The sequence below is a fragment of the Balaenoptera borealis genome (genome assembly GCF_965194805.1).
Source record: "Balaenoptera borealis genome assembly, chromosome: X".
NCBI lineage: Eukaryota > Metazoa > Chordata > Mammalia > Artiodactyla > Balaenopteridae > Balaenoptera > Balaenoptera borealis.
Window position 1 is genome coordinate 16,775,971 of NC_138881.1, and position 16,579 is coordinate 16,792,549.

The window sequence follows — 16,579 nt, forward strand, 5'->3', positions numbered from 1 at the left end:
GCGCGCAGGCTCAGTAGTTGTGGCGCACGGGCTTACTTGCTCCGTGGCCTGTGGGATCTTCCCAGACCAGGGCTCGAACCCATGTCCCCTGCATTGGCAGGTGGATTCTCAACCACTGCGCCACCAGGGAAGCCCCAGAGCCATGTATTAATTAAGCAGTCTCTGTGAAAACTGTGATTTATGAAGGGTATTAAGTGGGCTGGTCTAACAAAGACCTTTATTAACTACAGTTCAGCTCATACCAGAGTAAAAACATAGATATCTTTTGTGCATTAACTACATTTGTCTTTCTCAGTTCTATGATAAAAGTAAATACGCATTTACTGTAGTTATACTAGATGTTATCCCTGGGGGAAACTGCATGAAGGATTCATGGGACCGCCCTGTACAGTGTGTTTTTTTTTGGTTTTGTTTTGTTTTTTGGCAACTTTCTGTGACCCTATAATTATTTCAAAACAAAAATGTGTCTCTTTTGTAAAGTAAAGTACACTGAAACTACTAACACCATTCTCTGGGGATAGGGAATGAGCAGATTCACTCTAAAACCAAAGGTTCCAAGTAGACAAATCCTACCAGTATACATAATTTCTGCATGTGATCTGATCTAATTACATATATTTTACCATCAGAGTGTAAACAGTTACTGAACAGCCTGTGAGAACACTGAGAGATGGTATTTCTCTCTCTTTCAGGGGATTATTTCAATTTAGCAAGCCCTAGGGACATTATAATCACATCTGCTTTCCTATGAAGCCCTTTGTGACCACCGCTGTCCTTACATCCCCATGGGACCGGCCTCTCTCTGCCTGTGTATCCCACTTTTCCTCAGATACCCGGCTAGCAGAGCACGTGTGGCACTTTCCTGAACTTTCGCTGATTTGTGCACACCCTTTCCACAGGGCGAGCTGACTGAAGACAGGGACCCTATCTGATTTGTCTCTGTATATCTTCAGTGCCTTGTACAGCATCTTAGTAACAACAGGGGCCAAGTAAAAGCTGAATGAATGAAGAATAGAAGAAAAGAAGGAAAGCAGGAAGGATGGATGGATATGGACAGACAGATAGAAAGATCAATAGATGGGCCCCCTTCTCCTTAATTGCACATACAGGAAGATTACAAAAGCCATGTACTTATTTCACAAGCATCCATCCTTGTTAGGAGAACATGCCTCTCCAGAGACCTCAAAAACCCCCTTGACAAGGGACAGTTCCTGTGGTAACTAAACATGGCTGCCAGAATTATTAGGCTCTCCTAGTTCTGAAATGGCAGGTTTTAATTGAATGAGCGTTGGGGACAGCAGTCTCCATGAGAGAAACAGTCCCTTGAGAGCATGTGACAGAAGGCTAAGTGATTGGGAAGACCATTCCACTCCGCCTCCTAACCTCCTGCCCCGGGAATTCCAGCAATGTGTGCTTTGAGCTAAGGGGTCAAGCAGGGTCAGATGTCCACATTATTGACTTGGAGTAAGAGGAGACAGTTTATTTCAACAGTTCCAAAAATACAAAAGGCATGACTTCTCTGAGCTCCAGCTCTGAAAGCATACCTAACATGGCAGGATATCAAGAGGTCAAGGTTCTCCCAAAGATGTGGTCCAATACCTCTCCAGATCTCCTTTTCTGCATGAGTACAGGAATCCCAAAGTAATTTCCAAATGCAGAGACAATGCTTCAGTGAGCACAGTACTAATCGGTGTGTAAGCAGCCTCAACTTACTAACTGGTTATGTCCCAAGAATTCATCGTGATTAACAATGAAAGTGACCACTTAATAGAGGGTCTTCTATAGGTGAGGTGGTTTATATACATTATTGCTATTGGAACTCATAACACACTTCCACAGAAATAATGGTATAATGACCCGATTTGGTCCTCCCTCCAAGAAAGCCCATTTAATCCACAATATCCTTAAGATACAGTATTCTTATTATAGGATCCAGTTACCAGGTACAATACTATTCTAGTATACGAAAGGAGACACTATGGCAGTTAGAATTCTAATGTACAATTTGGAAGCCATAGAAGTCCCACTACCATGGGGTCAAGGACACTTTCTGCCCTCCCGGCCATACTCATCAGTTGGCCCATGTTAGCAGAGAATCTCCTTGCCCCAAACCAGAGAAGGCAGCAGGAGCTTCAAGATGCTTCCTTTGCCCCAAAATCACCTCCTGTCTTTCCTATCATAGACCCCAGGATGGAATGAGGTTCAGGGATGGGGAGCCCCAGACTTTGGAAGCCACTGAGCCAATCAGCCAGAGCCACTGAGCCAATCAGCCAGTGCCACTGAAACACCAAGTGAAGGAGGTGGCCTGAGCACGACTCCAGAAATGGCTTTACCTCCAAATTGGGGATTTGCCCAATCATGCTACTGGTTAAATAAAAGGGACACAACTAACTTGAAAATACCACTCAAGTCAGATTTTTCCAAATGGAAAAGAAAGCTGTTTAAGAATTATTTTGACAGGACTGAGCTGTCTTCTTGTTAGAAAGGAAAGTCTGCAGCCCCAGGTAGTGCCGAACCGCTAAGACACAGTCGAGCCTCTACGACATTCACACCCATGACCTTGGCTCAAGACGGCACAAGAGATACACAGACGCCCACGTAGGAAGTTGGGTTAGCGACTGGGAGAACAAAGTTTCCCGGTCCTGACCTTTTGTTCCGTGAGCTGGAAAAGGCAGCAGAGAAGCTGGAGGGAGGAGAGCTTCAGGCCCTGGAGAGAGAAAGACCTGGAGTTCGTTCTCACCATCACAGATGGACACGCATGCTCACCCGAGGTGGGGCTGGGCCCTCAGCTGGCTTGGCAGACTTTCAAGGGAGTTGGCACACACACGTCCTGAACATTGCCCTTCTCCCCATCAATGATTTGTGTGGGGTGTGTGTGGGTGTGTGTGTGTGTGTGTGTGTGTGTGTGTGTGCCATTTTCTCCAAGTTCCTCGAGAGATGCTGAGAAATATTAACAATCTCATTTGGTTCATTTTAAAATTAATTATCAACTCGCAGTGAGTGACATTTTAGAAGTATACGGAGGCACAGCAACATGGGCCATCCATGGGGGACTATGAAGGCTGACAGTCACCTATCCAGAGATGTTCACAGTGTGCACCTGCGCAGGGGTAAAGGTATGCACGTCACACCTTTACAATGATAAACCTACTAAACCACGGTGGGTTAAGGCAGCATGACCAAGAAAATATTCATGAGCTTCTGTCACAGTCGCTCAGCACAGGCAGTGGAACTGAGGGGAGGCTGGAGCGGCACCTGTGGGTGCCCCCACCCCTGTCCTGCATGGTGGGAGGACTTCCTTCCTTACTTGACTTGGAGAGCTGCTCATCCTGGGAAATGCCGAGGTCGTCCGACTCCCCCGACAGCTCCTTGATGAAGTTGGAAGGAAACATTCCAGTCTTTCCATTGAGAACACCTTCCCACCATCCTTCTTCTACCTGCACAGATGTGAACAGAACAGAGGCAGGGTTCAGGTTAGATGTGGTACTTGCCAGTTTTCTCTCCCATCTGTACAGTGCCGAGTGCAAAGCCCACACAGGGAGAGCTGCAGGACCCAAAGCTTACAGGTTAACAGGGAATGAGAATGTAGACTTCACAGGTTCTCGAGATTCAGACTCAGGAAGGGGGGTTTAACCTAGGGACCACAAACGCAAGTGGAAAAGAATTAACACTTCATTTCCACTAACATCCAACTGAAATTTGGCATTTCCTTTGATTAGGAATATACGTAACATACCAGAGTAATAGAAGGACCTGTGACGTGACACCAACCAAATCGTATTTTCATATCACATCATAGATACTGTGGGTATTTCAAGATATCGTTTGCACTCATTGCTACTTTGAAGTGGTGGTAGTTATCACACCTGCTGGGAGACCTTGTTATTTAATGTATTAATAAGGAATTATTTATTATTTATAATAAAGAAGTACACATAGATTAGTATACCAAAATTTGCTTTTAAAATAGCTTGATAGCTACTTTAATATAAATGGTTCCTTTTGTAACCTTATGTGTTTTATTTTATGCATATAAAACCATTATTTAAAAACTGAGAATGGCTTTCCCAGACTACCAAACCTAACTTGATAGCCTAACAAAAACAGTTAAGAATCTGTGGAATAAAAACTCAATCAGAAGGTAGAAGGACTCCCTGCAGCTTTCTTGAAGGTTCTAGATTACCCTGAGATGAACTGATATGGGATGAAGGGAGGTAGGGAGGGCAGCCAGACTGCAGTCATCTGGGTGGGGGAGTTGAAGGCTGGATCTGGGGAGGGGTGAGAATGAACAAGGCAGGTGTGGATTTGAGAATCTGTGAGGGATAAGCTGGTCTTCAGCAACCAATTGGCTGAGACGAGGGAAGTGTAAACAAAAAAAGTCATCCCCAAATTTTGTGATGGAGCCACTAACAGAACAGCAGAAGTCAGCATAGTGAACTGGCTTCTCGGAGGAAAATAACAGGGCATTTTGAGAACAAGGAAGCACTTACTTACCAGTATGGTGTAGTATAATAGAAAGAAACCTAGAAACTTTTTGGAATTTTTTTTGGCCATGTACATGTATTACTTCTTCAAATCAATAAACACAATTTAAAAGCTTAAATAATTAAAACAAAAAACAAAAAGAAAATTAGAGTCAAAAGCCCAGTTCAAATCGTATCTTGTGACTCTTCGAATGTCCTACTAACTGAACCCCGGCTTTCCTATCTGTACAGTGGGATAATTAGTACACTTGATCAGTGTTAGAAATAGATGTATTATGATTCTACACTAGGGGCTAGGGACACAGAACTGTACAGGACATATCCTTTTTTTTTCCCTCAAGAAGTTGACAATCTACCAAGGTAGAAAGGGCACATGGTTTAAAGATGGTGGAGGGTGGGCATGACCAAAACCTAGCAATGCAAGGTAAATAGAAAAGAAAACACCATGACTTAGCACAAACCAAATGTGTTACACAAAGTTGAGCTCACCGAGATCTGGAATGCTAAAGGAAGGCTTGGAGAAAAAAAGGAATCAAAGTTAAGGTTGGCCTTGAAGAGCAGAAATGCCAGATATAAGTAGGGGAGGGTGTGTGAGAGAGACATTCAGGAGGTGCTGACACAGCCTCAGAATGGAGACAACCAGAATGGCATTTTAGAGCACGATTTAGGGAGCTCATGGGATACAGACTCACAGAGTGGCCATTATATCTGTGTGATCACAGAATCTTCGGGAAAGAATCCAGACAATGGCACCCGTGCATGACTATCCTTATTCAATACCAAATCACGGCATTTCACAACGTTTCCATTGAAATCATTCCATGTGTCTATGTCAACTCAACCGTTATGTATTATCCTTTCAAGGAGCTTTTTATAGGATTAGAATGGTTAGGAAGATTCACCATAAGCCTGAATATAAATAGTCACAGGATTTGTAGCATGGGGTCCTTTGTGCTTGCCCTGAATAAGGAACCAGAAAATGACCTTCTTTCTCCCAGAAATCACAAGGCAGGAGGGAAAGACCAAGGGCACGGACCACAAATGAGCAGTCCCTGGCGTAATCCCCGACAGCGCAGGGCAGCTGGGCCAATTCCATTTGATTCAGTTTGACAGTATCTAAAACGCTCCTGTTCCCAGTAATAAGTGGCTCCAGCCCGAGATCCCTGAAGGAAGTGCTCCTGATGTGTGGGATCGGCAGGCTGCCTGCTGGGAAAACAGGGGTGTGTTCACCTCACCACGTCCCCACATGCCCGCATCCCTGTCACAGCACAGTCTGAGAGGAATGGCCAACAGGGAACCGGCAGACGTCTATCATTAGCCTCATGGCGCGCAGAGGAGCAGACAATCAAACCACGGCTCATCGCCTGGGGGGTACACTTCCCATTACAGGCACCACGGAGCGGGCGGGGGTCTGTCCCCAGTAGCAGAGAGAGCTGTTCGGTGCTATTTCTTCCTAAAGACTGCTGCCCTGGTTGCAAGATTCAGGCCGGTGATATGAGACAAATGATCCCCAGCCCCACACTATCCCTCTTCAGCGATATTCTAGTTCAACTTCCTGCATAAAGATGATGACACTGAAGGCCATAGTGATTACACTCACTCATGAATGGATGGATGGATGAATGAATGCATGGCAAGGAAATCAAGTGGGGGAAATCCTCCATGGGGGCCTATGAAGCTCTGATTCCCCCACAAAAGGAATTTTCCTTCCTGTGAGGAGCAAAAGGGACCAGGAGACCCTGACTATATTGCACACTGTTCTTAATTAGGTAACACCACACTCAGGTCTGTGTGACCCTCCCGATTCCACCAATATTTAATGAGCACCTATTCTGCACTGCCCTAGGACTTCGGGACAGATTCACTGGTGAACAAAACAGATAAAGACCCCATCCTTGAAAAGCTTCTACAATAAGAGTGGAACATACAGAGTCTGCACACCACCTGCTTAGAAATCAAGTTGCTTATGTTTATGTTTCTATATTTAAAGAGAGAAATGCATCCCTTTGTAATAAAGTGAGGATTATGGATGTTACGAAGGGCTTATGATTTCTTTCCCAAGGAAAGCATTAGAAGGGGACAGACACCTACCTTCTCCCCGCCAACACATACTCATCAACAGGCTTCTGCAGGCCTTGGCTCTAGGTTGAGAACAAACCCCTGTGTTCCTCGGAGACCAACCCAGCCAGCTCTGGAGCCCATGGCTATGTTCCAGGAGAGAACCCCACCTTCAGCCCAGAGCTGGGAGCAGGGCAGCTTTACATGGTAAGTGTTTGAGGAAGGAAGATGCAGTAAAACCACTTAAACAGGGCTTCCCTGGTGGCACAGTGGTTAAGAATCTGCCTGCCAATGCAGGGGACACGGGTTCGAGCCCTGGTCTGGGAAGATCCCACATGCCGCGGAGCAACTAAGCCTGTGAGCCACAACTACTGAGCCTGCGCATCTGGAGCCTGTGCTCCGCAACGGGAGAGGCCGCGACAGAGAGAGGCCCGCGCACCGCGATGAAGAGTGGCCCCCGCTCGCCGCAACTGGAGAAAGCCCTCGCACAGAAATGAAGACCCAACACAGCCAAAAATAAATATAAATTAATTAATTAATTAAAGAAACGTTAAAAAAAAAAAAAAGAATACAGGGACCTCAGTCATATAATTGTAAAAAAAACAAAACAAAACAAAACAAAAAAAAAACCACTTAAACAGTTTGTGTCTGTGTGCCCTGCAATTCTTAAGTCTTCACAATCACCAGCCTCTAAGTGGTTCAGGGCCCAAGGAAGTAGTTTCTAGTTCTTAGCCCTGTTGCAAGTTGGGGAAGAGGCTGGGTGAATTTCAACATCTCCACCTCCACCCAATCTTACAAACATTATCTACACCTGTAACGCACTGAACAGGATGTCTGTGAATACAAAGATGACCTTGCTGTCTGGGGTACCTAACTACCCAGAATACAGGCACACCTATTTTATTGCACTTTGCTTCACGGTGCCTCACAGATGTTGCTTTTTTTTTTTTTTTAACAAATGGAAGGTGTGCGGCAGCCCTGCATGGAGCAAGTCTATCGACGCCACTTCCCCAACAGCATCTGCTCACTTCGTGTCTCTGGGTGACATTTTGGTAATTCTCAAATATTTCAAACTTTTTCATTATTATTATATTTGTTACGCTGATCGGTGATCATGATCTTTGATGTTACTACAATGACTTGAAAGCTCAGATGATGGTGAGCATTTTTTAGCAATTAAGTACTTTTTAATGAAGATATGTACATTATTTTAGACATAATGCTATTGCACACTTAATAGACTACAGGATAGTGTAAATATAGCTTTTATACGTACTAGGAGACCAAAAACTTTGTGTGACTCACTTTATTGCAATATTTGCTTTATTTCAGTGGTCTAGAACCCAACCCGCAATATCTCTGAGATATGCCTGTAGTTCCTACTTATCACTGTTGAAGTTTTACCTGTTAACTGTACCAAGAAGGGGAACAAGATTCATCAAGTCTAAAGTCTACTTCAGGGTACAAGCAGCAAGACAGAAAAATCCATTTAAGGGTTGCTATAGCTTTTTACATCCAATTGCCCTTTGTTACCCAAACCTCAGTCAGAAGCACACTGAAGAGGTAGGTGTGAGGGAGGAGGGAACATGGGGGAGGGAGAGGCACACAGGCAAATGGAGTCAGCTTCATTGTTTCAAGAGCTGTTTTACCATTCTTTCCAAAAAGAACAATGGACAAATCAAGGTCTAAGGAGAGGCCCACACCTCAACATTACTAAAATTTTCCTCAAAATTTATTCATACTTGGTAGGTCATACGTTTCTGGGAATGTATCCATTTATTCTAGGTTGGCCAATTTGTTGGCATATAATTGTTCATAATAGTCCCTTATGATCATCCATATTTCTGTGGTATCAGTTGTAATCTCTCCTCTTTCATTTCTGATTTATTTATTTGAGTTCTCTCTCTCTTTTTTTCTGAGTGAGTCTAGCTAAAGAGTTGTCTGTTTTATTTATCTTTCCAAAAAACCAGCTCTTGGTTTCACTGATCTTTTCTATTGTCTTTTTAGTCTCTATTTCATTTATTTCTGCTGATCTTTGTTATTTCCTTCCTTCTACTAACTTTGGGCTTAGTTTATGCTTTTTCTAGTTCCTTGAAGGCATTATGCTAAATGAAATAAGTCAGACAGAGAAAGACAAATACTGTATGATCTCACTTATATGTGGAATCAAAAAAAAACAAAAACAAAAACGAACACATAAGACACAGACTCATAGATATAGAGAACAGATTGGTGGTTGGCAGAAGCAAGGGGTGGGGAAGGTGAGCAAAATGGGAGAAGGGGGTCAAAACAAATTTCCAGTTATAAGATAAATAAATCCAGAGGATGTAATGTAAATAATTACCAATATTATACTGTAAATTTGAAAGTTGCTAGGAGAGTAGATTTTAAACGTTTTCATCACAAGAAAAAAAAACTGTAACTATGTGTGGTAATAGATGTTAACTAGACCCACTGTAGTGATCATTTTGCAATGTGTACATATATCAAATCACTTTGTTGTACACCTAAAAGGAATACAATGTTATATGTTAATTATCTCTCAATTTTAAAAATGTATTCAGAAATAGTTAAATGAGAATTTCAGTACCAGTCCTTTTTCCTACCTGTGAGAGGTAGGGGAAAGCATGTTGGAAAATTTTTTAAACTAGAAAAATATCAAGATAGTTTTTTAAAGTTTTTAAAATTGAGCTATAATTCATTTAAAGGTACAGATCTTAATGGTACAAGTTGAACAGTTTTGACAAATGCATACACTCATGTAACTTATAGTTCTACCAGCATACAGAGCATTTCCATCATTCCAGAAAATTTCCTTGTGTTCCTCCCCAGTCAATCTACCTCCAAGCAACCGCTAATCTGATTTCTATCACCTATGATTGGTTTTGCCTTTTTTAGAACTTCATGTAAATGTGTTAAGACATAGTTTTACCTTTTGAATATTGCTGAAAAAAAATACAAATTGTTTTTAGAAAACATCCTTTTCTATTTGAGGAATTAGTGGGAAAAATATTTTTGAGGGAACCACTTCCTGAAGTCATAAATACCTACATTATTTTCTATTTTTATTGCTTTAAATAACCATCCCTGTTGATCTGGGGACATGGAAAGCTAGTCATGCCAACTATAAACAAGTGTTATCTTGGTTCTAAATGCCTGCGCCAATATTTTCCCCCAATTCCTATGTCCTTCATTGTCTAATTACCTCTTCCAGGCAGGGCCAGAACATTCCCATACACAAAGGAAGTTGATTTTTATCCCCTCCCCTTATTCTTTTGAGAATAAGCCTATTCCACATGAGGGGGTCCCTCAAAAGAGAAATCTGTAGGGTCATCCAGAGGGAAATGACCTAAGAAAAAAAATAAATGATTTCTATTTAAGACTCTGTCCAATGAGACAGAGCAACACCCATGATTTTCCTGACAGTGGCAAGGGTTTCTGGTAGGGCTCTTACAGACATTCTTCAGCAGTGCTTGAAAGTCCTGTCCTTCAATACAGCTATGGGCTAGTCTACAGGTCCCCAGATTCCTAAATGACTCTAGGCTATCCTTACTATCATTCCAGCTTGAAAATATGAGCAAATAATAAATCAAGCCAGAAAGATAACCTTTCTGATGAGTCAAGATCCTGAAGCTTTATCCTGTAACTATTCCCAGGTGAGTGAATTGTCTATGGGGACGTGTTCACCTTAGAACAGCCACACGTAAGGAAACTTTGAAGGGGGTGTTCCTTTAAAAGTTCAGTGTGCAGATGTAGAGAATGGACCTGAGGACACGGGGAGGGGGAAGGGGAAACTGGGACGAAGTGAGAGAGTAGCATTAACACATATACACGACCAAATGTAAAACAGATAGCTAGTGGGAAGCAGCTGCATAGCACAGGGAGATCAGCTCGGTGCTTTGTGACCACCTAGAGGGGTGGGATAGGGAGGGTGGGAGGGAGGGAGACGCAAGAGGGAGGAGATATGGGGATATATGTATATGTATAGCTGATTCACTTTGTTATACAGCAGAAACTAACACACCACTGTAAAGCAATTATACTCCAATAAAGATGTTAAAAAATAAAAGTTCAGTGTGGGCAGCAGTGTCATTTTTCCCTCCACCCCATTTGATTGCATCTGCCAGCTCCTGCTTCCTGTACTACACACCTGCTCCCAAAGCTTCACAGGTCATCCCCAACCTCAGAGCAAAGCTGTACTAACGTCCTGCCCTCCTTCCTCGAGACTAGCCCAGCGCCTTACACAATACAACTGTGCTTGCTGAATGAATCCAAATACTCCTCACCTTCCACATGTCCAGTTGAAATGTCACCTATTCTAGGAAGCATCTTCTTCCCTCTCACTGAGTACCTTTGTTTTCAAATTCCTCTCTCATTTGTCAGCACCATTATTTGCCACTCTAACAGTATCTCGGGTTATTAGTCACCTTCTTAGTTGAGTATATCTTACCCTCTCCGACTATACCAAGCATGTTTCAAAGCAGAGTTCTGTTCAATAAATCTTTGGATCTCTGTAAACACAGTTTCTCTCACCAAGTAAGCACTCAAATATTTGATAATTCCCATAGCTATGCCAATCTATTATAAATACATTTAAACTTGCAAAGATGTTACTTTTATGTGGTTGTCGCCTGTTTTGTATGCCAATGATTCTAATCTAATCATCGTTGCTTCTAAACGTGGCTTCCCCCTCCTTAATATGAACGTCCTACCATCTCTGTGCATTAGGAAATCAGAGATGTACACCCCAAAGTTATTTGGAAAAATAATTGTAGAGCAGCCTGGGCTCTTTAGATTATCAAATTACAATTTAAAAAATCTTACATTAATGTTATCTTTTTTTGAAAAGGGATACAAACCCTTCTAAAGCAAAGGGTGCCTTAATGGGTAAGAATTTAGGTATGCTTTGATCACCTATTAATCAGCTTTTAAAGGAACGTGACTTCCCGTGGGCAAGCACAAAACAAAAAGGCCTCCTTTTGCACATGCGAGAACTCAGAGTTCTTACACCAAAAATGAAAGGAGGACAAATTGCCCATCCACACCCACAGAGGTTGTCTGATTGAGTTAAAGTTTTGAAGAATTTCAAGGGCCTCTTTAACTCCTGCTGAGAGAACCAAATCTCTCTCCATGGCACAAGAAGTAAGATGCCTAAGTTTCTAGGAAATGCAAGTGACCTTTCTTTGCAAACGACAAGGCCAAGTTAAGCTCTAAGTCAGAAACTGAAGCCTTCAGTCTCTAGCCAGCCTGACTGGGGACCACTGGGAAATACCTCAAAAACTAACCACAAAGAACAAACAACAGCCAGAATCTCTGAACACCCCTTGGGCCACCACGAGGAGAGACTGGATGAGACCAAGCTCATCTAGCACAAGAGGAAATGCAGCGCCTTTCCCAGGCTCTAGATAACATAGATAGGAAAACAAAGAGGTTTCAAAGCACTTTAAAGCAAAAACCAAACCCAAAAAATAGGCCAGCAAGCCAGTTTCAAAACTTCAGCGGCCCTCAAATGCCACTTCTCCTGGTAACCCAGTCCATGTGCCATCTCTGTTCTTATCATCAGAACTTCGCCTGCACTGATCAATCATCCCCATGCTGGACAAAAATGTCACAAGTGTGTATTTACAATGATTTCCTTAAAAATGCCTACCAGGGATTTAGCCTGTTAGCTTTCCTTTTGGATCGGCAGCCCAGTCCCATTAAGTTCACAGTGACTTTTTTTTTCTCCCTGCAGACCAGCCAGGAGGCAGAAGCGTGGTGAGCGCTTCCTGAGCAACCTTCACTTCGCTCACCCCGCTCATCCCTGGACCACCCCACACTCTCCATTTCTCCTCTAGCCACGCTGCAGAGACCCATCCAAGCTGAGCTGCTAACTTCTGCCAGAGGGCTGTTCATCCTACCAAGGGTCACGGCCGTGTCCACCCAAACCTGTTTCCGTCCACTGCTCTTCCTGCTAGCACACAATTTGGTTAAAGAGTACAAAATATGTAGGTCTGAAGAGAAAAAGCTAGTGGTGAGAAGGAATAGGATAATAATTTGAAGGTTTAAAAAAAACGGTGCCAAAATAGGTGTAGAAAAAGACAACTAAAAGAGATTAGGGGTGAGGGAGTGTAGAACTTTAGAAGAATTATTAACCCTGATTGTTTCACTTATGTTGTCCTCAATCCACTTTAAAGAAGCCAGTGGGAATAGCAGAGGATGCATCATGGATGCAGAGAGGATAGAACTCAAACCAGCAAACCCATAGTTAAGGGAAATGCCCTGGCCCTACGAGGCTGTGTTGACAAATGGCAGACGAACATACATTTTTATATTTTAAGCTAAGATTACACGTTAAGATATATGTATATCATTTTTTAGGATTCTCTACTTCATTCAACTGTTCTAAAAAACCGGTCCATACATTCAAAGTCTTCCTAGGAATTGTCTCTTGGGGTGGGAGGGAGTATGGGCATTTGTGTTGTATAGCTTTGGAATACTGTAGAATTAATCTATTAGTCAATCAATAAAAATATATATACACACCTACACAATACAATATGTTATATTTTTATTGACCAATAGATTGATTCTATAGTATTGCAAAGCTATTACTATGGTCTTATCTCAACCTGCTCCTGTGATTTAAGGGTTTTTGTTTATTTGGGGTTTTTGTTTATTTTGTTTTTAGTCTTCAGTGGAATTAGACAATAGCTACTCAATGGCATTTAAATAACACCCATTATAAGAGAAAAGGACAGATTTTATATTATACAGTGACAATGGCCCAGGATCTGCAATATGACAAGTAAATTTCAACAATAGGGAAATTAATTTTTGATGATATAATTTTAAAAATATGGATTAGAAGGTAAACCTTTATGTTTTGTTTTACACAAATAGCATAGGCTACACAGTTAATTTTCCTTTTTCCTGCTTGAAGCAAGCCCAGAATGAAGCCTAGCACAGAACTGGCAGGGATGGAAAGGAGGCTGGGACCGTAGATGGTGGTGAAGCTCTTCTTCCAGACAAGGAGAATAACAGCCCTGCAATCATTCCTCTCCTTTAGCAACCCTCGTTCGGCTTCCCTGGAGCCAACAGGCAGTTGAGAATGGGCAATATTTCCCAGAAATTTATTAATAATTTTCCTTACCTTAATTTGTATTTCTTAAAATATTATTACAACATTAAAGGAAAAATCATCTCCTATGACAGAACCATTTTCAATTCTGGGTCCCTTTCCATCTTTGATCACATGCACAAAGATAGATTTTAGACGACTGTATCCTACTGTATGCAAATCTGTGGCTGATCTATTCATTTATTTTGAAAAAAACTTTTCATACTTCCATTTATTCATTTACTTATTCAGTAAGCATTTATTAAAGTATATGTTAGGTTTCAGGCACTGTTCCAGGTACTATGAATATAAAGATAGATAAAAACCAGATCCCTACTGTCGAAAAGCTCTCAGGTTAGTGGAATATAACATAATTACAACGCACAGCATTGTAATAAATACAGATTTAAAGGCCTCTGCGTTTACCATCTTAATGGCTTCACGATCTTCTAGCTGGATAATATAACTTAATTCACACAACTATTCCCTTTCTTGATGACTTTTCATTAGCACAAGCATTGCTGCAATTAACATGTTTCACATATTCTTTTTCTGTTGACCATTTCCCTGGATAAATTCCTAGGAGTAAGATTACTGAGTCAAAGGGTATTAATTCAGATTTTTAGAGCTATTGATGTGCTTGTTAAGTAGCTTCATACAAGGATCATAAAGATATACAAAGTCACCAGTTCTTCTAAGCATTGCCAAGTCTTACCACTAAATCTGTTTTAGGATTTTCAAAAGGAGGTACCCATTATTGTCTTAATTTGATTAATTAATAGCAGGGCAGAACATTTTCTCATGGTTAAGATTTTTATTTCCCTTTGTGGGATGTGTGTTTATAGCAGATCTATCTATACTTTATCATTATTATAGTAGTTTTCTAAAATATTTTCATATGTTACATACATAATAACTTTTCATCTTAATTTATTGCAAATTTTTTTCCTGTTTGTTGTCCTCTTTGTTTAGCTAAACTTTCTTCAAATCATACCAAAATTTTAACTCTCTTTTATTTTTAGTCACAACTGTTTATTTTTTCCTCTGGAATTTCTTCCATGGTGTCAGTCTTAAGAACTGTGTCCTTCTACCATTGGCACAAATGTTCTACTCTGCTGTGCATTCATTTTTAACTCATTCAGCTTTCAACAAATGTCTCCTATGTGCTCTGCTTGGCACCAGGAATAAAAAAATGATGAATGAATGACATACTAATACAAATTATCCAAAGCTGGGAAATAGGCAAAAGGGGTTACTGCATGTCCTCCCATTATCACACTGGGAACCCCATTAATTGATTCTCTAGGGACAGGTATCTTTGCTTGACACACTATTTACTATTTATGAGATAGTTTACAACTCTCTTAGTGTAGACGTTAACCGGTAGAAAACCAAAAGCAAAACAAATGAGTCTTGTCAGATAACCATGAAAATAAACTTTGACCAGCAGAGATGCAAGAGATTCATCCCCTAGAAAAGATAACCTCAGAGGTTACAGTTTCACTACCCTGCAGGACGCTATGTAGTTGTGCATCTAACTTAGCAATCTTAATCAAGTTTTCTTCTCTTTCAGTCATTATAAATACTTTGCTGTTTCACCATTCTCTTTGAGCCAGCCTTACCATCTTGCAGATGCCCTCATTAGTGAGTTAAATAAAGCTCTGATGCATGCTCACTTCATGTTTATATGAGAGCCAAGAAATCTGGCTGCTAGCATCAGCCCTGCCACTTCTACCCACGTCATAGTTCACTTAACCCTTAACCTCCTCCTTGACTTCTGGCTTCCTTTTTTTGCGGGGGGGAGGAAATCGTGGGTTTCTGTAAGGTTGAATGGTATTCAGGAAACCAAAGCAACTGGAAAACTGTATTTCTATATACAGATACATATGTTGAATCAGAATGAATGATCAGATTCTAAGTTCGAAGTCCAGGATCCTCCAGGCCTGAGGGAGTGGAGCCTGAGAAGCCCATGCCAGTGTCTGGTGGGACACTTCACCAGCAGGGCTGGCTCCGAGCAGCCAGGACCACACAGGAACAAGGTTATGTAGTGCAGTGGAAAGAACAAGGGTCTCTAGCCAGGTGGACCTGGCTTCAACCCCCAGCCCTGCCTCTTCTAGGGTCTCTTGAGCCTCTTTCTTTTTCTACAAAATAAAGTGGTTACGATGAGTCAATGGGCCCATGCGTAAAGAACCTTGTCACTACTGTCACATACTAGGTCTTCAATAAATGCCACTTCTTTTTCTTTCCCTGCTGGGTGGCAGGCCTCTCTGGAGGAATTTCCTCTGGAAGAGACTGAACCAGGCGATGTCCAAGGTCCCTTGAGTTCTAACGCCCCCCACAGCAAGGCCAACCAGCCAGGGGTGGGTTCTGACAGCCCGTGCGAGGCCACCGCGCCCACCCGCCTGGCACACGTACCTCTCCTACCACCTCTATGATGTCGCCAACTTTCAGCTCAAGCTCATCATCGTTCTGGGGCAGGTAGCTGAACGCCACCTGGCACCGGCGCCTCCGTCGCTCGCCTGCATGGGAAAAGCAAAATATTCAGACACAGCTCTTGTCTCAAAATTAGATTTTAAAGAGAGGCATCCTAGGCATGCAGGCAAATTAAGCTGACTTGTTTCAAATATGCTCTCTGGGACATGGCTAGAGGCATGGCAGCTCTGGTCTCTGAGAGAGAGGCAGGAGAAAGCAGAGCAATGCTTCTTGGTCTTTTAAAAGCTGCTGGGTCAGAAAGGCATGGATATGAGAAACCAATCCGTTGGTGCAGAAGGCAGAACCCCACCCCTGAAGCGCTGGAGCCCAGGGTTGCCTTAAACGGTTTTCCGTGGATAGGGCTTTGTATTTGCTGCTGGTGACTTTTAATGAAAGCTGATGTGATATGGCAGAGGAAAAAGAATGGTCTGCTTCTAATGCTAGCAGGGCAGAGGAAATTTTTCCC

General features: G+C 42.1%; 1 protein-coding gene across 8 annotated transcripts in view; it reads right to left on the minus strand.

Annotated features, from left to right (window-relative positions):
- Positions 1-16,579, minus strand: part of SH3KBP1 (SH3 domain containing kinase binding protein 1) — a 337,377-nt gene that overhangs the window by 147,448 nt on the left and 173,350 nt on the right. For 4 of the 8 annotated variants that reach the window (XM_082375630.1, XM_082375634.1, XM_082375633.1 and 1 more), the window contains 3 exons: positions 16,057-16,160; positions 3,308-3,437; positions 2,648-2,707 (listed from right to left, as the gene is read on the minus strand). In XM_082375630.1, the coding sequence (XP_082231756.1) occupies positions 2,648-2,707; positions 3,308-3,437; positions 16,057-16,160 (294 nt within the window). The remainder of the gene's footprint in view (positions 1-2,647; positions 2,708-3,307; positions 3,438-16,056; positions 16,161-16,579) is intronic. The other 4 variants (XM_082375635.1, XM_082375631.1, XM_082375637.1 and 1 more) reach the window with 1 other exon arrangement.